Source organism: Ctenopharyngodon idella, chromosome 15, assembly GCF_019924925.1.
Source record: "Ctenopharyngodon idella isolate HZGC_01 chromosome 15, HZGC01, whole genome shotgun sequence".
Lineage (NCBI taxonomy): Eukaryota > Metazoa > Chordata > Actinopteri > Cypriniformes > Xenocyprididae > Ctenopharyngodon > Ctenopharyngodon idella.
Genome location: NC_067234.1, coordinates 34,333,540 through 34,354,956, shown reverse-complemented (window position 1 = coordinate 34,354,956; position 21,417 = coordinate 34,333,540). Strand labels below are relative to the sequence as shown.

General features: G+C 35.3%; 3 protein-coding genes across 17 annotated transcripts in view; all 3 read left to right on the top strand.

Annotated features, from left to right (window-relative positions):
* The window catches only part of LOC127495745 (gastrula zinc finger protein XlCGF7.1-like), a 28,547-nt gene extending 25,226 nt beyond the window's left edge, over positions 1–3,321 (top strand). The window contains exons 3-4 of one of the 2 annotated variants that reach the window (XM_051862974.1): positions 1,248–1,496; positions 1,767–3,321. In XM_051862974.1, coding sequence (XP_051718934.1) covers positions 1,412–1,496; positions 1,767–2,662 — 981 coding nt within the window. In that variant the 5' untranslated portion in view covers positions 1,248–1,411 and the 3' untranslated portion in view covers positions 2,663–3,321. The remainder of the gene's footprint in view (positions 1–1,247; positions 1,497–1,766) is intronic. The other variant, XM_051862976.1, reaches the window with a different exon arrangement.
* The window catches only part of LOC127495722 (zinc finger protein 420-like), a 137,129-nt gene that overhangs the window by 11,207 nt on the left and 104,505 nt on the right, over positions 1–21,417 (top strand). Inside the window, exon 1 of one of the 6 annotated variants that reach the window (XM_051862825.1) lies at positions 4,069–4,216. The exons of 3 other annotated variants lie outside the window; for them this stretch is intronic. The gene's annotated coding sequence lies outside the window, so the exon portion shown is untranslated. Of the gene's footprint in view, positions 1–4,068; positions 4,217–9,958; positions 10,142–17,926; positions 18,042–21,417 lie in introns of those variants that run through there. 2 more of the 6 variants (XM_051862845.1, XM_051862811.1) reach the window with 2 other exon arrangements.
* LOC127495732 (gastrula zinc finger protein XlCGF7.1-like) overlaps positions 1–21,417 on the top strand; it is a 100,168-nt gene that overhangs the window by 25,228 nt on the left and 53,523 nt on the right. Inside the window, exons 3-6 of one of the 9 annotated variants that reach the window (XR_007925173.1) lie at positions 6,241–6,489; positions 7,636–8,806; positions 10,438–10,568; positions 17,924–18,038. Coding sequence is in view for 5 of the 9 variants with exons in the window: in XM_051862924.1 (XP_051718884.1) it covers positions 6,405–6,489; positions 12,710–13,884 (1,260 nt within the window). In the remaining 4 variants the exon portion in view is untranslated. Of the gene's footprint in view, positions 1–6,240; positions 6,490–7,635; positions 8,807–10,437; positions 10,678–12,709; positions 14,202–17,858; positions 18,042–21,417 lie in introns of those variants that run through there. The other 8 variants (XR_007925175.1, XR_007925174.1, XM_051862925.1 and 5 more) reach the window with 8 other exon arrangements.

The following is a 21,417-nucleotide window of genomic DNA, read 5'->3' as shown; positions in this document are numbered from 1 at the left end:
GTAAGTTGTTACTTTCCCAAAGTTTCCAGGACCCTTCTCAAGGCCTCGCAGGTGCAAGCTGTCCAACATTTCATATCCTTGAACTCCTGTAAACTCTACCAAGATGGCTGATTAAGGCCTCGCAGGTGCAAGCTGTCCAACATTTCATATCCTTGAACTCCTGTAAACTCTACCAAGATGGCTGATTAACTATTAAGGATGTAGGAGTAGTCACACACACACACACACAAATGCACATACTTCTCTGCTCCTCCTTTCTCACACGTACATAACTAACAATTACTATACATCTCTGCCAACACAGTATAAGGCATTTATTAGAAACAAAAGAAATAATAACATTGTAAGCATAAGCAATGCATTAGGGCTGCAATGATTCTTTTGATAATCGATTAGTTGGGTGATTATTTCTTCGATTAGTCGGATAAAAAGCTCAATTTTTTTTATTTTTTTGACAAAAAACACTATTTTACATCCTGCCCAATGCTGTCCTTCAAACAAACATGCAAAGTGAATGCTATGAAAACATATAGCCGATAGTGAATACGTATCTTTCCCTACAGCAGCTCATTCTGTTTCCTCCACTATTTTTAGATGCAGTTTGTCCATAGAAATGCGTTATTCAGTGCTGTAATTTGACGCGACTGGCAGAATTTTTCCATGCACTGTAGGCAGACGCGACTAATCGATAATAACATTTATTGTTGATGATTCTCATTATCGATTATTAAGGATTTTATTGATTAGTTTTTGCAACCTTACAATGCATTATATTAAGTACATTGGCAAAATATCTGTAACAAAAAGATATCTACAATAACCAAGGAGGCAGGAATATTACAATTCATTATTATTATAATGGTATAATTATAATGGTATTGCCTCCTAAAAGAAGGAATCGATTATGAACTACCGAAACGAGTCGTGAGCAATTCCAGGTAATGGGCGTTTGGTTTCCGATGTGCACTGTAAGAGGTAGACTAATCACAACAGACTGGGCCATCTGACCAATCAGAGCAGAGCTGGATTATAGAAAGGAGGGGCTTAGAGAGGCAGAAACTTCAAACAAACTGTTTTCAGACTCTTTGAGAATTTATGTGATTTGCAATGGATATTATGAGAAGATTAAAGTGATAAACCTATTGCAGGAGACTCCAAAACAAAAAGAAGAACCTTTAAAATAGCATAACAGGGGCACTTTAAAGTAATCCAGCATCAATTCAGTAACTTAACTTTGATTTTTCCAGATGTGGTCCTGTGGGCGTCAGTATCACACAGTGATCACAGTTCACACCTGCAGTGAAGCTCCTCCCACAACAATTCACCAATAAATACTGGGAATATTCACATCATCCTACAAGAGAAGGACAAACTCCAGGTGTAGCAGCTGAAATCTGTGTGACTGTTAAAGATGGAGTTTATTAAAGAGGAGATTGAAGACATGAGTGATCCAGAACCATCCAGAATAAAACATGAAGATACTGAGGAACAAATAGGTTGGTGTCCATTCTTGATTCTTCATTGTTGACTGCCGAGAAACATTAAGGTATCGAAGCTTCAGTTCAACAGATTTGGTTTCAGATTTTTCAATTCAACATAAATGATAAATAAAATGCAACTAAATGTTCATAATCTTAAATAGCTGTTGTCATCCATATTTTAAATGGATTGACAAGAAAATAAACACATCAAAGATCTGATACTTGATACTCTGTTGCTTTCTTCTGTTAAATCAGAGTTTTAACCACATTATTTTTTCTTTTTAGACTGGATGGAGATGAAACCGCGAAAACATGAACTGAATAAAGTGGAGGAGGAAAAGCAGAGCATCGAAATTCAAAGAACAAAAGATAATAAGCCGTACACCTGCCCTCAATGTGGAAAGAGTTTCAGTCGCAAAGGAAACCTTAAAACACACATAAGAATTCATACTGGAGTGAAACCGTATACATGCACTCAGTGTGGAAAGACCTTTGCTTCTCAATTAGGCCTCAAATTTCATCTGCGCATTCACTCTGGAGAAAAACCATTTAACTGTGATCAGTGTGGTAAAGATTTTATTTCGGCATCAAATCTAAAACAACACCTAAAAGTTCATTCAGGTGAGAAGCCTTATGTGTGTTCTCTCTGTGGAAAGAGTTTTTCAAGGATGGATGGTTTTAAACTGCACCAAAAAACACATAATGAAGTGAGAGATCATGTGTGCTTTGACTGTGGGAAGAGCTTTACAACAGCTGAGTATCTGAAACAGCACCGAAGAATTCATACTGGAGAAAGACCTTACAAGTGCTCATATTGTGACAAGAGTTTCACTCAGTCTCCACACCTGAAGTCACATGAGCGAGTTCATACTGGAGAGAAGCCGTACCACTGTACTCAGTGTGAGAAGAGTTTCAAAGATTCAACAGGTTTCAGAATTCATCTGCTCCGTCACTCTGGAGAAAAAGCATTTAACTGTGATCAGTGTGATACAAAATTTATTTTATCATCAGATCTAAAACAACACCTGAAAGTTCATTCAGGTGAGAAGCCTTATGTGTGTTCTCTCTGTGGAAAGAGTTTTTCATGGCTGAAAAGTTTTAAACTGCACCAGAAAACACATAATGAAGTGAAAGATCATCTCCCAGTTTCACAGACAAGGTTTAAGCTAATTCCAGACTAAAATGTCTGAAATATCTTAAAATATGTCAGTGCCATTGTTTTTTTTTTTTCTCAAGATGAACAGCAGTAATGTATTTTCTAGGGTATGTTCATAAAAGCTACTTAAATACCCTAACTGAACTAAGGCCTAATCCTGGTTTAGTCTAAGCCCTGTCTGTGAAACCGGGCCCATATGTGGTTGTGACTGTGGGAAGAGCTTTACTAGAGCTGACTGTCTGAAACAGCACCAAAGAATTCATACTGGAGAAAAACCTTACAAGTGCTCATATTGTGACAAGAATTTCACTTGTTCTGGAAACCTGAAAAAACATCAGCGAATTCATACTGGAGAGAAGCCGTACCACTGCCCTCCAAGAGTTTAAATGTTTATCAAGCCTTTAAACTCATATGAAAAAATATTGCAAGTGAGGACTGCAATGTTTGTGGAATGTGAAAAAAAGAGCACAAGTAGCTCTATTTTCCGCTGATTACTGGTCACTGGTCACTGCAGTGAGTGTTAAAAGCATTATTTCATAATCATTATGCACACAGCATGTTTGTTGAAACCTGAAAGCCACAGAGAGAACACTTTTTTTTTTTTCTTTTTCATTTAACAACGTACAACGTACAATGTAATTAAATGATTGCCTCTTTATTTCATTAAAATGCTACTCAGTTGGCGTACTGTATTTCATATACTATATAGTAAGAAATATTAGATTTTGGACACAGGGTTTGTTTCTAGTATGCCCAGAAAGACCTTGATAAGCTGGTTCAGGTGTGTTTAATTGGGGTTGGAGCTTATCTCTGCAGGACTGGCTCTCCAGGAGTAGGATTGGACACCCATGATCTAGATTAATTTTGTGAGCTTGGTGAAAAGCTTAAAAAAAATCAGTCTGAAAAAGCTTATGATTGATGAAATTCTCTGTGTGAAGACCAGAAACTCATTGATGGAATATCAATGAGAACTCTATTATCTTCAGTAAATAAAAAGCAAGTTAACAACCTAAATTTGCAATGCCTTTAATTTGCATAATGTAACTCATGTATAAATTAATTACTTACCCATGCTTCCCCCTTTCCTTTTGATGCCCCTCCCCCATTAGCAATTTTTTTTTCTCCTCTATTTTGTTGACAATGGGTGCATTGGTTATAAATTTTGTGTTTTATAAATATGTAAACTGTATATATATATATATATATATATTTTTTTTTTTTTTTTTTGCATCATTAAAAAAAAATCTAACTTCTAAATACGTTTTGGCTATACTAAATACTATTTAAGACCCACGCGCAGAAGTAAATAGATACATTTCTAGTCACAATTATGTTTTCAGATGAGCTATGTGAACTGTACCCGCTCCTAGTCGAATCTGCTGTTGTGTGACGTGAAACTGAATTTACTCATCTCCAGTCCTACACCAGAGCCCCGCCCCAACGCGTCTTGTTGATAATGCTAACTGCTAACAACTGTAGTCTGCTGCTTTTTGTTGTCATGTAGAGAAAAGCTACTTCAGGAATTATAAAATGACATATGGGTGCATTTATGTGTGGTAAAAGCTCTCCAGTATGCCAGGTATGTAGCTGTGATTTTAATTGAATCATGTTGCAAAATGGACCAACTGGAGTGTTTGTTCAATAACGATAGAGAACCGAAAACTGCTATTCTGATTTTATTTAATATACATTTTGAAAAGACGAGAGTGAAGAAGAATGAAAAAATTATACGTCAAAAATGTGAAGTACAAATAAACGCATTACGGACAAGAATAATACTTAAGAATCAAGGCAAAAACAGTCATAAAAAAAAATTGAAGGTGGATTTTTATAGATTAAGTTATTACAAGTTTAATTGGTATTAACATGTACTAATTAATACATTAGGTTTTATATGGATTGTGCCTTGTGTATCGATGCAGGTTTACTCGTGTCATTAATGTAATTGTTCACAAGGTGGGAGTGTTTAGCAAGAGGATCTTACTCCGTGATGGTGATATTCTGCTAAATAGTTGTTTTAAAATTTAAAATTTTTCGTTTTGGAATGAAGGCAAACACAATTTAACCCACAGCATGCACATTTCAACATTATCCTACTTTATGATATAGAATAGGACAAAAAGCTACATTTTTGAATAACTTCTTTATAAAGCAGTATATGATGACCTAAACATACAGGACCTTTATTATAGAATTCAGACAAAGTGGCAGATGGCAACAGTTTCCTAGGTAGAATTAGTTAATAAAATATTTAGGGTGAGGCTTAACATATGTGCATTTGCATGCAGATTTCAGATATCTATAAAGTAACTTTGAGTTGTAAGAATTACTAAGAACGATATTAAAAGAGGTCATTCACATGATTAGTGCAGATCTGAAGAGTTTTTATTTGAATGTATATCTGAAGGGAAATGACTTTCTTCATAAAAGTTTCGATGGCATTTTCTTTTCACCTTCCTCAGTATGATGCCTAATATAGTGTTTTTAAGCGCAGCGCTGCTTGTGTTCAGGGGTAACCGCTGTATTTCTATTTTTCCATAAGCTAGTGTCACATTGTCGAACTATTCAGGATCATTTTTGCCCACATATCTTGAAATTTCCATCCTTGACTGGAGAGCAGTATATTAAAAACATATAATTTATTTATATTGTTAAAATCACATTATAACGATTGATATGAACAGAGTGCCGTTATGTTGATGAATGGAATTGTAATTCTTCTGAATCGTCTTCGCAAAGATGTTTCTAGAAACGTTATTAATACTATGTAAGTCCCATTAAGTACTATGTAATTAATGGGAAACACTGCTATGTAACACAGGCAACTCCCCCATCATGACTATATACACACCCCTTACTGCTGGAGTGTTTTGGTGCTCGGACCGATCCACTTTCAACATCATTTCTCAGAAATCGCTTACTGCATATTTAAGTAGATTTCTGTTGTCTTATGTTAGACCTTTAATTAGTTTAGTTATTAATTGAATAATGTAAACTGTGCCTCATTTCATCCTTATAATATCCTGGGTTGCATAAAAATGAGCAACCTTCCTATAGAGCTGTTTTATACACTACTAATACGTGAACATCAAAATGCTCTATATTTTAACTTTGAATTAAAGGCACAATACGTTTGCTGAACAGTGCTCCTATTATGCTTTTTTTTTTTTTTTTTATATTACTTTCATGCAGTGTGTAATATAGCTGTGAAAGTAAAAAAAGGTCTGCAAATATCAAAGTGCAGAACAAATAATGGTATTGTCTCCTTAAAGAAGGAATTGATTCTGAACTGCCGAAACGAGTCGTCGGCAAATCCAGGTAATGGCCGTTTGGTGTCCGATGTGCACTGTAAGAGGTAGACTAATCACAACAGACTGGGCCATCTGACCAATCAGAGCAGAGCAGGTTCATAGAAAAGAGGGGCTTAGAGAGGCAGAAACTTCAAACAAACTGTTTTCAGACTCTTTGAGAAATGAGGTGATTAAAGTGTTAAACCTATTGCAGGAGACTCCGAAACAAAACGAAGAACCTTTTAAAATGCCGTTATGGGGCACTTTAAAGTAATCCAGTATAAATTCAGTAACTTGTCTTTGATTTTTTCAGATGTGGTCCTGTGGGCGTCAGTATCACACAGTGATCACAGTTCACACCTGCAGTGAAGCTCCTCCCACAACAATTCACCAATAAATACTGGGAATATTCACATCATCCTACAAGAGAAGGACAAACTCCAGGTGTAGCAGCTGAAATCTGTGTGACGGTTAAAGATGGAGTTTATTAAAGTGGAGATTGAAGACATGAGTGATCCAGAACCATCCAGAATAAAACATGAAGATACTGAGGAACAAATAGGTTGGTGTCCATTCTTCATTGTTTACAGCTAAGAAAATTTAAATTCCCCCTGTGGTGAAAATCAGGTTTTTAATGTTGTTTATATATATATATCTATGTGGTGTTTTTAATATGCTTTAAGACAAACCATGTGCAAATTAATAAATCAACAACATTGTGGAGTATTTTCTCCTTAAAACTGCAGTTTCAAAATGCAGTCTCAAAAACACAGTTTGAAATCGCCCTTGTTCTCTACATCACAAACATGTTGTAACCAATCCCGTCAACATGCGGGAGGGCTTTAGCATATCATTAATGATGCTGTGAAGCAGGGGGTCTCAAGAGAAGCCAGGTTATCCTGGTATATTTTTCCGTTAATATGAAAAATTGGGTACATTTAGCAATATAGCAGGTGAATTATGTATATGATGTATATTATGATGTTTCAAAGAACTATTTGGCTTTCTCCACTGACGTTCTAAGTTATTCAAAGCATTTCTAAGGATGCTGATTACTATAAATCTTGTGTTATTGAGCATTTTGTATCTGCCCTGGGACCTGGAGACGGCAGTTCTCTCATTCTCTCCACGTTATTTTTTTTGTTTTGTTTTGTTACACTCCTCTTCCCACCCCCTAGATTAAAAGAGGGGCTTGTAACAATTTCGACTTGTCATTGTGTAGCGTTTACCACAGTAAAGTTGACCAAGTGGATCAGGTATTCCTAGCTCGTGTGATTTAGTGGAGGCGGGGTCAAATATGAATAATCATGGATCCAAGTATACTAAATGAAGCAAGGGTGTAGAGTTACATTCAAGCTATTTTAAGGCATGAAAATGTATTTTAACAAAAAAACAAACAAACATTAAAATATGTAATTTTTGTGATCAAGATGAGTTTGAAGAGATAAAATTGATTACAGGGGGACTTTAAGGTAACAAAGCTTCAGTTAACCAGAATTGGTGGCTGTGAAATAATGAGCAAAATAGAGACAATAAGTTAAACAAAAAAAAATGCATCTAAATGCTTATAGTCTAGAATAGCTGTTGTCATCCACATTTTAATTAACAAGAAAATTACGGAACTAACACATCAAAGATCTGATACTTGATACTCTGTTGCTTTCTTCTGTTATATCAGAGTTTTAACCACATAATTTTTTCATTTTAGACTGGATGGAGATGAAACCGCAAAAACATGAACTGAATGAAGCAGAGGAGGAAAAGCAGAGCATCAAAACTCAAAGAACAGAAGCTAATAAACCGCACACCTGCTCTCAGTGTGGAAAGAGTTTCAGTCGAAAAGGAAACCTAAAGACACACATGAGAGTTCACACTGGAGAAAAACTGTATACATGCTCTCAGTGTGGAAAGAGTTTTAGTCAAAAAGTACACCTTAAGATACACATAAAGATTCACACTAGAGAAAAAACGTTTACATGCACTCAGTGTGGAAAGGGTTTTGCTGGTGAATCAGGTCTCAGAAATCATCTGCGTGTTCACTCTGGAGAAAAACAGTGTGATCAGTGTGGTAAAGATTTTAATTCATCATCAAATCTAAAAAAACACCTAAAAGTTCATTCAGATGAGAGGACTTCTGTGTGTTCTTTCTGTGGAAAGATATTTTCAAGTCTTCATCATTTTAAACTGCACCAGAAAACACATAAAGAATTGAGGGATCATGTGTGTTTGGAGTGTGGGAAGAGCTTTACTACATCTGGTGAACTGAAACAGCACCAAAGAATTCATACTGGAGAAAAACCTTATAAGTGCTCATATTGTGACAAGAGTTTCACTCGTTCTGAAAACCTGAAAGTACATGAGCGAGTTCACACTGGAGAGAAGCCATTCCACTGTACTCGGTGTGAGAAGAGTTTCAAATCTAAAACTGATCTCAAGAATCATCTGCTTCGTCACTCTGGAGAAAAACCATTTAACTGTGATCAGTGTGGTAAAAAGTTTATTTCATCATCACATCTAAAACAACACCTAAACGTTCATTCAGGTGAGAGGCCTTATGTGTGTTCCTTCTGTGGAAAGAGTTTTTCATGGCTGGACAGTTTAAAACTCCACCAGAAAGCACATAATGAAGTGAGAGATCATGTGTGTTTGGACTGTGGGAAGAGCTTTATTAGAGCTGACTATCTGAAAGAACATCACAGAATTCATACTGGAGAAAAACCTTACAAGTGCTCATATTGTGACAAGTGTTTTGCTCAGTCTGCACATCTGAAATCACATGAGCGAGTTCATACTGGAGAGAAGCCATACTGTTGTACTCGGTGTGAGAAGAGTTTTAGACATTTATCAAGCCTTCTCACTCATGTGAAAATACGTTGCAAGTGAGCAACATTTGTTGTATTTGTATCTCAAATACATTCAAGTAAATAGTATGAGATAAAATATGGAGTTTGTCCTAAAAGCACAATATCATTTTGTCAATTTGGTGAAAGCTTGGAAAACTACAAAGACTTAAAAATTGAAGCTTCACCAGTCCACAACTCTAAAAGTCATTGTAGTTTATTTCTGTCAGGGTGGATTGTGTGCTACATAGGTCTTTCTTGAATTAGATAAATTCATGTAATTTTTTTTATTTAATAAGTGTATAACTGTCTTCTGAAAGTACTTGGATTTTTGAGAAATAAAACAACATTTTGTCTGGTACGTGTTTGTTTCGTTAACTTGTTTATCTTAGTTTTTATGTTTACCCTTCTTATTTTCTTTTACGTGAGTGATGCTACCATTCTGTTGAAATAGTTACAAGGAAATGAATGACAAACTAAGGTGAAGTACATTGTATTTAGCATTTTAAACGGTTAGTTCACCCTCATATCGTTCCAAACCCATAAGACTTTCGTTCATCTTCAGAACACAAATGAAGATCTTTTTGATGAAATCTGAGAGATGTCTGTCCTTTAGACTGCCTTTGCAACTTGATCTTTGACGTTTCAAAAAGTTCATAAAGAGATAATTCATTTAAATTTAGCAGTTTAGTCTAAATTTTCTGAAGAGACTTGATCACTTTTTATTAAGAACGGATTTAATTTAAGCTTTTACTTTTATTTATATAAACCTCGATCAGCGAACATAAGCTGAAGCTCAACCGAACTTGAATAATGCACGAGAAACAAGCCTCTTCCGTGCTGCGTAACCAATGAGTTTCATTCTCTGAAATATATTCAGTTTTTAACTTTGGAAAAGTATTAGCATATTTATCAATGTTAATAATATAACAAGATGTAACCATAAAACCATTATCTTTTTATGAATTGACTCTGCTAAAGAAAACGATTGATTCGTTATAAATGTAATTGTTTTCTTTACAAATTTTTTCTTATTTATTTTGAAAGAGTAGCCTATTTCAACACTATTTAATCTTCATTAAATAAGAAACCCTTTACTATTACCATTTACGACACATACGCAGAGTCAAAATTATATTTTCCGATTCCTGAACTGTACCTGCTCCTAATCGAATCTGCTGTCGTGTGACATAAGACTGAATTTACTCAGCTCCTCCTCCTAGCCTCTCTGCTGTTGAAATTGATGATGCTAGTGCTATCTTCTAACAACTGCAGACTGCTGCTTTTGATGTCACATAGAGAAAAACTACTTCAGGAAATATTAAATAACATCTGGATGGATTAATACGTGTTAAAAGGTCTTCATCATGTCAGGTATGTAGCGCTGTGATTTTAATTCAATCATGTTGCAAAACGGACCGGCTGGAGTGTTTGTTCAATAACGATAGAGAACCACTTGTCTGATTTTATTTAATATTCGTTTTGAAAGGATAAGAATGAAGAACTGGGTAGTATAAGTTATGCCCGTGGTTACATAAAAATGAGCAAACTATAGCTGGTTTATACACTACTAATATGTGACCATATTTGATCTAAATTAAAGGCACCATATGTGTTTGCTGTTAAAGTAATCCAGTATAAATTCAGTAATTTATCTTTGATTTTTCCAGATGTGGTCCTGTGGGCGTCAGTATCACACAGTGATCACAGTTCACACCTGCAGTGAAGCTCCTCCCACAACAATTCACCAATAAATACTGGGAATATTCACATCATCCTACAAGAGAAGGACAAACTCCAGGTGTAGCAGCTGAAATCTGTGTGACGGTTAAAGATGGAGTTTATTAAAGAGGAGACTGAAGACACGAGTGATCCAGAACCATCCAGAATAAAACATGAAGATGAAATAGGTTGGTGTCCATTCTTGATTTTTCATTGTTGACTGCTGAGAAACTTTAAAGACCCCATGTGGTGAAAATAAAGTTTTTAATGTTGTTTATATGTCTGTGTGGTGTTTTTAATATGCTTTAAGACAAACCATGTGCAAATTCATAAAACAACACCATTGCAAAGTATTTTCTGTTTGATAACGTAGTCGAGCCAAAGGCTAATCATATAAATTACTGTTATGCATCAGACATAGAGAGCAATACTGAATCAGTTTCTGGTTCAAATATATATGGCTGAATTCAACCAGTATTTCGACTTGCCATCATGTAGCTTTTACTACAGTAAAGTTGACCAAGCGGGGATGAAATCTCACAACATGAGAATTCAAACTTCGTCACATCACACACCTGCATTGCTTTTGTGAATGGAGAAAAACAGAATAAAATTAGCTATAAAAAGGAATAAAATAGCTAAATAGGACTACACAAAATATATTTCACTTAAATAACAGATTAACAAAAGGAAAAATATTGAGTGACAAGTAGGCTAGTATAAGCTATGCTTGTTTTTGTGAAACTTTAATGCATTGTTTTTTATTTTAATCAAATCCAACTGATCGCGCAAGCTCCTCACGCACACACAACATATCAGTTATAGCGTTTATAACTTGATATTTCAGCCATTAATCATCAAACTCAAATGCAGTCAACTAAACATAAATGTTACACAAAAGAAAACATTTTTGCGCTTGTGATGGATGCTGTTTTATGTGGATATTGGAACACGAGTGAAGTACAAAGCCTTGTTTACATAATGAATAATAGTTCAGCAACCCAATGTTACATGGACAAATGGAAACATTTTTAGATTCTTGCCGAATGAGAAAGGAAAGCCTAATGCCATTTCAGTTTCACTTTAAATAAATTAATTTTGGCTTGATGCTTGTTGTTTATAATGATTGCCAATATAGCCTAATTTGTGTTTATTTTATACTTAAATATATAATTTATAGCTTATTTTTCATTTTTGTTATGTTCTTAATATCGTTAAATTTAAAGGATTTGTTGTGGAGTGAGGGGAAATTAGCCTAGACTACAGTGTTTATAATGTTTGTGAATGTTTTTTTTTTTTTTATCTACCAGTATTTAATATATCTATAAATTAATGTAATTCTTTGCAATTACGATGTTAACGGGTGTTTTAGAAGAAAGATAAATTTCTCTTTCATGAGATTACTTACTCTTCTTGGCCGGTTTACGTTTCTCCATGTCGTAAACTCTAGGTGCGAGGCTTCTAAACCGTGAATTTTTAGGGGCGTGATATTCAAATGATGATTGTTTTTAGCCGCCACATTTATCAACGTATGATTATTCGTTTGATCAATCAATTAAGAATACCCTAGGCTACTTGTCAAAAGAAAACATATAGCCTGCATGGTTTTTCAAAACCCTGTTAGCATAATTGCACGGCATTCACTGGAAAAAAAAATGCTTTTCTTACTTAGCTAGAGTTTTTGTCTTGTTTCTAGTCCAAATATCTAAAAATGCTGAAATCAAGAAACATTTTCTAGACAAGTAAAAAAGTATTGTCTTGTTTTCAGAAAAAAATAAGTCAAAATTAAGTGAGTTTTTCCTTAAAAACAAGCAAAATAATCTTATTTCAAACTGATATACAAACAAAATTCTTGGTTAGTGAGGTGCATACAATGTAAGTGAATGAGATCAAATTTTGAAGGCCATAGGGTCAATCCATTAAACACTGAACTGGACTAGATCCAAAAAGCAACATTATGAACAGAAAGAGGTCTGAAACCACATTCCTACTTAAGTGGACCAAAAAAGGATCTGAGTCCTCTTTCAGGGACAGGGACAATGTGAACGTAAAGAGAACTTGGTCCTTTTCACTTGGCTAAATGCTTATAATCTTAAAATGTGGATGACAACAGCTATTTATTTAACAAGAAAATTACAGAACTAACACATCAAAGATCTGATACTTGATTGCTTTCTTATGTTAAATCAGAGTTTTAATCACATAATGTTTTCATTTTAGACTGGATGGAGATGAAACCGCAAAGACATGAACTGAATGAAGCAGAGGAGGAAAAGCAGAGTATCAAAACTCAAAGAACAAAAGCTAATAGGCTGCACACCTGCTCTCAATGTGGAACGAGTTTCAGTCTAAAAGGAAACCTAAAGACACACATAACATTTCACACTGGAGAGAGACCGTATACATGCTCTCAGTGTGGAAAGAGTTTCTGTCAAAAAGTACACCTTAAGATACACATAAGAATTCACACTGGAGAAAAAACGTTTACATGCACTCAGTGTGAAAAGAGTTTAGCTGGTGAATCAGGTCTCAGAAATCATCTGCACGTTCACTCTGGAGAAAAACAGTGTGATCAGTATGGTAAAGATTTTAATTTGTCATCAAATCTAAAAAAAACCCTAAAAGTTCCTTCAGATGAGAGGCCTTATGTTTGTTTCTTCTGTGGAAAGAGTTTTTTAGGTCTTTATCAATTTAAACAGCACCAGAAAACACATGATGAAGTGAGAGATCATGTGTGTTTGGACTGTGGGAAGAGCTTTACTAGAGCTTACTGTCTGAAACAGCACCAAAGAATTCATACTGGAGAAAAACCTTACAAGTGCTCATATTGTGACAAGAGTTTCACTCGTTCTGAATCCCTAAAATCACATAAGCGACTTCATACTGGAGAGAAGCCGTACCACTGTACTCAGTGTGAGAAGAGTTTTACTCGAACATCAGATCTCAGACATCATCTGCTCTGTCACACTGGAGAAAAGCCATTTAACTGTGATCAGTGTGGTAAAAAGTTTACTTCATCGTCAAATTTAAAACAACACCTGAAGGTTCATTCAGATGAGAGGCCTTATGTGTGTTCTCTCTGTGGAAAGAGTTTTTCATGGCTGGACAGTTTTAAACTTCACCAGAAAACACATGATGAAGTGAAAGATCATGTGTGTTTGGACTGCGGGAAGAGCTTTATTAGAGCTGACTGTCTGAAACTGCACCAAAGAATTCATACTGGAGAAAAACCTTACAAGTGCTCATATTGTGACAAGAGTTTTGCTCAGTCTGCACATCTGAAATCACATGAGCGAGTTCATACAGGAGAGAAGCCGTACCACTGTACTCAGTGTAGGAAGAGTTTTAGACATTTATCAAGACTTCTCACTCATGTGAAAATATGTTGCAAGTGAGCAACATTTGTTTTCATCTCAAATACATTCAAGTAAATAGTTTGAAATAAAATTTGGAGTTTGTCCTAAAAGCACAATATCATTTTGTCAATTTGGTGAAAAGCTTGGAAAACTACAAAGACTTAAAAATTGAAGCTTCACCAGTCCACAACTCTATAAAGTCATTATTGTAGTTTATTTCTGTCAGGATGGATTGTGTGTAAATAGGTCTTTCTTGAATTAGATAAATTCATGTCATTTTCTTATTTACTAAGTGTACTAAATTGTCTTCTGATAGTACTTGTAATTTTGAGAAATAAAACAGAAACAACATCTTGTCTGGCGTGTTTGTTTCGTTAACTTGTTTACTGTTTTTATGTCTCCCCTTCCCCCCTTTTTTCTTTTACGTGAGTGATGCTACAGTCTTGTTGAAATTGTTACAAGGAAATGAAGGAAATGTGGGATTACAAAATTAAGAATCTGTTTTAGATCTGCTGATCCTACATCCTGACATAACATTGCATGACAAACTGAAGTGAAGTGCATGTTATTTAGAATTTTAAAGGGTTCACCCAAAAAATGAAAATCCTGTCATTTATTACTCACCCTCATGTCGTTAAAAACCTGTAAGACTTTCGTTCATCTTCGGAACACAAATGAAGATCTTTTTGATGAAATCTGAGAGATGTCTGTCTCTTAGACTGCCTTTGCAACTTGATCTTTGACGCTTTAAAAGTTCATAAAGAGATTGTCAAACTAATTCATATGAATTGAGCAGTTTAATCCAAATTTTTGTTACTTGCATATAAACATTGATCAGCGAACATAAGCAGAAGCTCGACCGAACCTGAATGATGCACGAGAAACAAGCCTCTTCCAGAAACTCAGTTTTTAACAACTTTAATATTAAGTATGCCAATACTTTTACAATGTTAATATCCTGCAAGATGTAACCATAAAACCATCATCTTTTTATGAACTGACTGCTAAAGAAAATGATTGCTTTGTTATAAATGTAATTGTTTTCTTTGCACATTTGTGGATATAAAATTGCTAATTTTATATCCACAAATGCAAGTTCACCAACAGCAAACTAGTTTTTTGTTGTTGTTGTTGTTTAAAAGAATTTAAAAAGTATCTCAACACTGTTTCATCCTCAGTAAATAAGAAAGCAAGTAGAACAACTTCATTTTGCAATGCCTCTAATTTCTTACCCTCTCTTTTCTTATCTATTTTTTATTAGCAAATTATTGTTATTTTTTCTCTGTATTTTGTTGACAATGGGTGCATTGTTGTTAAATGTTGTGCTTTATAAATATGTAAACTATTTTTTGCATCGATAAAATAATGAACGTATCTAATAACGTTTTGAGCAGTCTAAATATTATTTTCGACTCATACGCAGAATTAGACACATTTTTAATTCAATTTAGACGAGTCAAAATGATTTTGAGATCTCTGAATTGTACCTGCTCCCAGTCGAATCTGCTGTTGTTTGACGTGAGATTGAATTTACTCAGTTTTTTCTCAGAGACCCTTCCCTGTTGATATTGATAATGATACTGCTAACTGCTAATAACTGTAGTCTGCTGTTTTTGTTGTCATGGAGAGAAAAGCTGCGTAAGGAATTATTAAATAACATCTGGATGCATTAATATGTGGTAAAAGCTCTCCATCATGTCAGGTATGTAGCGCTGTGATTTTAATTCAATCATTTTGCAAAACGGACCAACTGGAGTGTTTGTTCAATAACGATAAAGGATCGCTAACTGCTCGTTTGATTTTATTTAATATACATTTAGAAAGGACAAAATTGAAAAACTGGGTAGGATGGGTTAGCATCTGTATCTATAAAGTAGTTTTGACTACAAAGAATCGTTAACTCCAGATATCAATATCGATTTTTTTTTTTCCCAGTCACAAAACTAATTGTAGAGATAAGAACGAAATTCATAGTCAAAATCAAGCACAACCTAGTGTCTGACAAACTACATGGTCATCACGTTATGTGATGATAATCATCTTTCGATGTGTGTTTTTAATGTTTTATACTTTAGGTTAAAGTACATGACTACATAACAGGCTTCAAAAAACATACCTGCAAACTCTTTTCTGACATTGAAATTGGCCATTCACGTGATTAGTGCAGATTTTTATTTTAATGTATATAGGGAACTGTCTTCATAAAAGTTTCGATGGATCTTTTTATATTTCCTCAGTATGATGCCTAATAAAGTAGTGTTTATAAGTGCAGCACTGCTTGTGTTCAGGAGTAACCGCTGTATTTCTGCTTTTCCATAAGCGCCACCTTCTGTCAGAGAGTGAATTAGCATTTTCATTTTTTTCATTCAGCCCGTCTGCCGTTTTTGTTCATACAACTTTACATACATAATCATTTAGTCTCAAATGTGAGATTTATCATTTTAATAACTTTTTATTTTGTTTAAACTGTAAAGTTGTTTTCATATTTCACTGTCATTTTACAGTTAAGGATGTTACCATAGACATTGATGTTTCAAAACAACTTTGCTACCTAAACGGTTTGTTCTAATATCAGAACTTTCTAAAGTGATTTCACAATTTTTAGAAGAATTATTACTTATACCCACCACTCCCCTCTATTCAGTCATATTGTTTATTTAGTGTTTATTTTCTGTCATCTCATTAGATTTCGGATTAATTTAGATATTAATTAAATAATAGAACCTGTGCCCTGTTTCATCCTTATAATATCCTGGGTTACATAAAAATGAGCAACCTTTCTATTAGTAGAGTATAAGTTTTACAATGTACTAATATGTAACCATCAAATTGCACTATATTGAAGTCAGGCATAACATTATGACCACCTTCCTAATATTGTGTTGGTCCCCCTTTTGCTGCCAAAACAGCTCTGACCCGTCGAGTCCACTAGACCCCTGAAGGTGTGCTGTGGTATCTGGCACCAAGATGTTAGCAGCAGATCCTTTAAGTCCTGTAAGTTGCGAGGTGGAGCCTCCATGATCGGACTTGTTTGTTCAGCACATCTCACAGATGCTCGATTGGACTGAGATCTGGGGAATTTGGAGGCCAAGTCAACACCTCAAACTCGTTGTTGTGCTCCTCAAACCATTCCTGAACAATTTTTGTTTTGTGGCAGGGTGCATTATCCTGCTGAAAGAGGCCACAGCCACCAGGGAATACCGTTTCCATGAAAGGGTGTACATGGTCTGCCACAATGCTTAGGTAGGTGGTACGTGTCAAAGTAACATCCACATGGATGGCAGGACCCAAGGTTTCCCAGCAGAACATTGCCCAAAGCATCACACTGCATCAGCCAGCTTGCTTTCTTCCCATAGTGCATCCTGGTGCCATGTGGAGCTTTCGGCTATGCAGCACCATACGCAACAAACTGTGATGCACCTGTGTATTCTGACACCTTTCTATCAGAACCAGCATTAACTTCTTGAGCAATCTGAGCTACAGTAGCTCGTCTGTTAGATCGGACCACACAGGTCAGCCTTCGCTCCCCACGTGCATCAATGAGCCTCGGCCGCCCATGACCCTGTCACCACTGTTCCTTCCTTGGACCACTTTTGATAGATACTGACCACTGCAGACCGGGAACACCCCACAAGAGCTGCTGTTTTGGAGATGCTCTGACAATTTGGCCCTTGTCAAACTCGCTCAAATCCTTACACTTGCCCATTTTTCCTGCTTCTAACACATTAACTTTGAGGATAAAATGTTCACTTGCTGCCTCATATATCCCACCCACTAACAGGTGCCGTGATGAAGAGATAATCAGTGTTATTCACTTCACCTGTCAGTGGTTATAATGTTATGTCTGATCGGTGTATATGCAGGAGGTTAGTTTAGGCTTGTTTTGGCATCTCCATGTGGTCCTGTATTGCAACTTGTCTCATCTAACATGTAAACACGCTCTTTGCTGTTGCACTGTAATAATTTCAGTATATATTTAGACCTTTCTTTTTGATTTTTCCAGATCTGGTCCTGTGGGTGTCCGTATCACACAGTGATCACAGTTCACACCTGCAGTGAAGAGAAGGACAAACTCCAGGTGTAGCAGCTGAAATCTGTGTGACTGTTAAAGATGGAGTTTATTAAAGAGGAGATTGAAGACATGAGTGATCCAGAACCATCCAGAATAAAACATGAAGATATTGAGGAACAAATAGGTTGGTGTCCATTCTTGATTCTTCATTGTTTACTGCTGAGAATGAAACCTCATGTCAAACCATGTGCAAATCCATAAATCAACACCACTGCGGAATATTTTCTCCTTAAAACTGCAGTTTCAAAAGACAGTCTCAACAACACAGTTTGAAATCGCCCTTGTTCACTACGTCACAAACATTTTGTAACCAATCCCATCAATGTGAGGGCGTGCTTAAACATATCATTAACGATGCTGCTAAGCAGGGGGTCTTGAGAAGCCAGGTTATCCCGTTATATTTTTCTGTTGTTATGAAAAATCAGGTACATTTAGCAATATAGCGGGTGAATGATGTAAATGGTAAGACGAAAGCCAACATATTAAATGTCATGGATGAATATTTACTGAGTAATCCACGGTTTTGTAGAGGGGGTCAAAATGACAATTTTCACCTGAGATTTAGAGCCAAATTTCAGGGGTGTAAAAATGACTTTAGAAAGATGGCAGCGTCATTATTTTAGTTTTACACAAAGATTGGTAGGTCTATTAGTAAAATCTGTTGACTTTAACAATCTTTGTTGCTTTTTATGCCAGTGGTGACAGTTCAAAAATAGGAAAAAGCACTTCTGCTTTTTGCCCCAAATTTGCATGCGAGTATTAAAGATCTCTTAATATCCTTTTAGATTCTGGTTCTTAATCAACACTTCTTTTGATATCTTCATTTTAAAGGCTCTATATGGTTTAATCCCAGAGATATGGAGATCTTAATGTGGCTCCATGAGTAAATTGGTACATTTTCAACATTTTTAGTGGTCAAAAACCAAATGTGGGTCACTTTTCAAACAGCTGTTTGAAAAAAACAAGCACAAATAATACTGGAACTAAAAATGTATCTTGTTCCCTCTATCAAAAGAATTGCATACAAAATAATCTGAGTGCCAATAAAATATTTTTTCTGAAGTTTACATATCTGTAACTCAAGAAGTGTTTAAGATATCTTAATATAACTTTAGATTTTTGTTCCTAAAAAAAAAACTTTTCTTTTGAAATCTTCAATTTTAAGGCCCTATAACATAATTCAATCCCAGAGATATTAGGATGTCAGTATGGTAACATGTAATTACTATACTTCGTATTTGAACACTTGGTAGCTTCAGAAGCTGTTAAAATGAACAAAATCCTTTCTTCCAAATATCCCTGAAACTGATTCAAATATAGATTCTTTTAAATACACTTTTGAGAGGAAGTTAATGTGCCTCAACTTGACAATTTCAGTGGAGAGGTATGTTGTATGCAATTGTTTTGTTAGGGGGAAACAAGATAAATTTCTAGTGTCAACATTATTTAATCTTCAGATATTCCCCTTTAAATGCAATAAGTATCAGCGGTGTGCAAATGAACCACATTTGGTTTCAACCCTTGAAAATGGATAAAATTCAACAAATTGATCATGGAGCCGCATTAAGATCCCCATATCTATGGGATTGAACCATATAGAGCCTTGAAGATTTCCAAAGAAATGTGTGTTAACAACCAGCATCTAAATCATATTGAGATGTCTTTAATACTTTGAGTTAACAGGCACACAAACTTCGGAAAAACTGTATTTATGGCACTCAGATCTGTATATTCTATGCAGTTGTGTTGATAGAAATATACAGGATACATTTCTAGTTTCAACATTATCTGTTATTCAGATATTCCTCTTTAAAAGAAAAGTATCAGCTGTATACAAACTGACCCACATTTGGCTTTTGACCACTGAAAATGTGTACAATTTACCTGCATTAAGATCTCCAGGGATTGAACCAAAAAGAGCCTTTAAAATGAAGATAACAAAAGACGTGTTTATTAAGAACCAGAATTTAAAAGGATATTAAGAGATCTTTAATACTTCTTGAATTACAGGCATGCAAACTTGGGGCAAAAAGCACAAGAAGTGTTTTTTGCCATTTTTGAACTGTCACCATTGGCATGTAAACAGATTTAACTAATAGACCCAGCAATCTCTGTGTAAAAATCAAATAATGATGCTGCCATCTTTCTAAAATAATTTTTACCCTGCTGTAATTTGGCTCCAAATCTCTGGTGAAAATTGTAATTTTGATCCCCATTAAAAAAAAAAAAAAAAAATAGTGGAATACTCAATAAATATTTATCCATAGCATTTAATATTTTGCCTGTCATCACCATTTATGTTTGTCTTTCTTCAGAAAAAATATTATCAAAATCAAAAATTTGAGCTGGGGAAGTTTTCCAAATTTGGTTGATTTGACATGGAACTTTATGCCTGTCTCCACTGTCATTCTAAAGCATTTGTAAGGATGCTGATTTTTAGAGATGGTGAACGGTAACACGATTTGTGTAACATTAGCAACATATTACAAACCCGATTCCAAAAAAGTTGGGACACTGTACAAATTGTGAATAAAAAAGGAATGCAATGATGTGGAAGTTTCAAATTTCAATATTTTATTCAGAATACAACATAGATGACATATCAAATGTTTAAACTGAGAAAATGTATCATTTTAAGGGAAAAATAAGTTGATTTTAAATTTCATGGCATCAACACATCTCAAAAAAGTTGGGACAAGGCCATGTTTACCACTGTGTGGCATCCCTTCTTCTTTTTATAACAGTCTGCAAACGTCTGGGGACTTCAAACATATATGGCTGTTAAACCAGTATTTTGACTTGCCATCGTGTAGCATTTACTACAGTAAAGCTGACCAACCAGATCAGGTATTCAGAGCTCGTGTGATTGAATGGAGGCGGGAGTGGGAGTGTAGAGGGTGGGAGATAACAACCGATAAAACACAGACCTACAACACATTAATTAGTCAGACAAATGAATATTAAAATATGACCACGGAGAGAGTTGAGAGCACCTTGATGTATTTTAATGACATCAAACTCCCAAGAACGAGAGAGAAACGTGGAAGAACATTAAAAAGGTCTAATAATATTTTCATTACATGGCATTACAGTCTCTGAATAAAGAATAAAGGAATAGTTACTTTTTTTTTTGTCCATTCTTCTTTGAAATTTTGGTCTACATCATTTGTTGTGTTCATGATCAGACATACACACTGTCCTTATTTGCACATATATTTCATTTGAAGAAGACATGATGAAATATGTGAACATACACGGTGCTGGTTCATCTGCATTGCGAGCGTTGTTAAACTCACCACGGCATTCAGCGTAGAAACAGATCTCATGTTCTTACATATTAAATACCGTTACAGTCGTTTTTGATAGTCAAACTCCAGGGGCCTGTACCATGATGGTAGTTGAACAAACTCAGGGTTATAGGATTAGTTTCGAGTTGACAAAACCAAACCACTCCAATCTGGCTTTGTTGGTACCATGATGCTAATCATCAACTTTCTCTG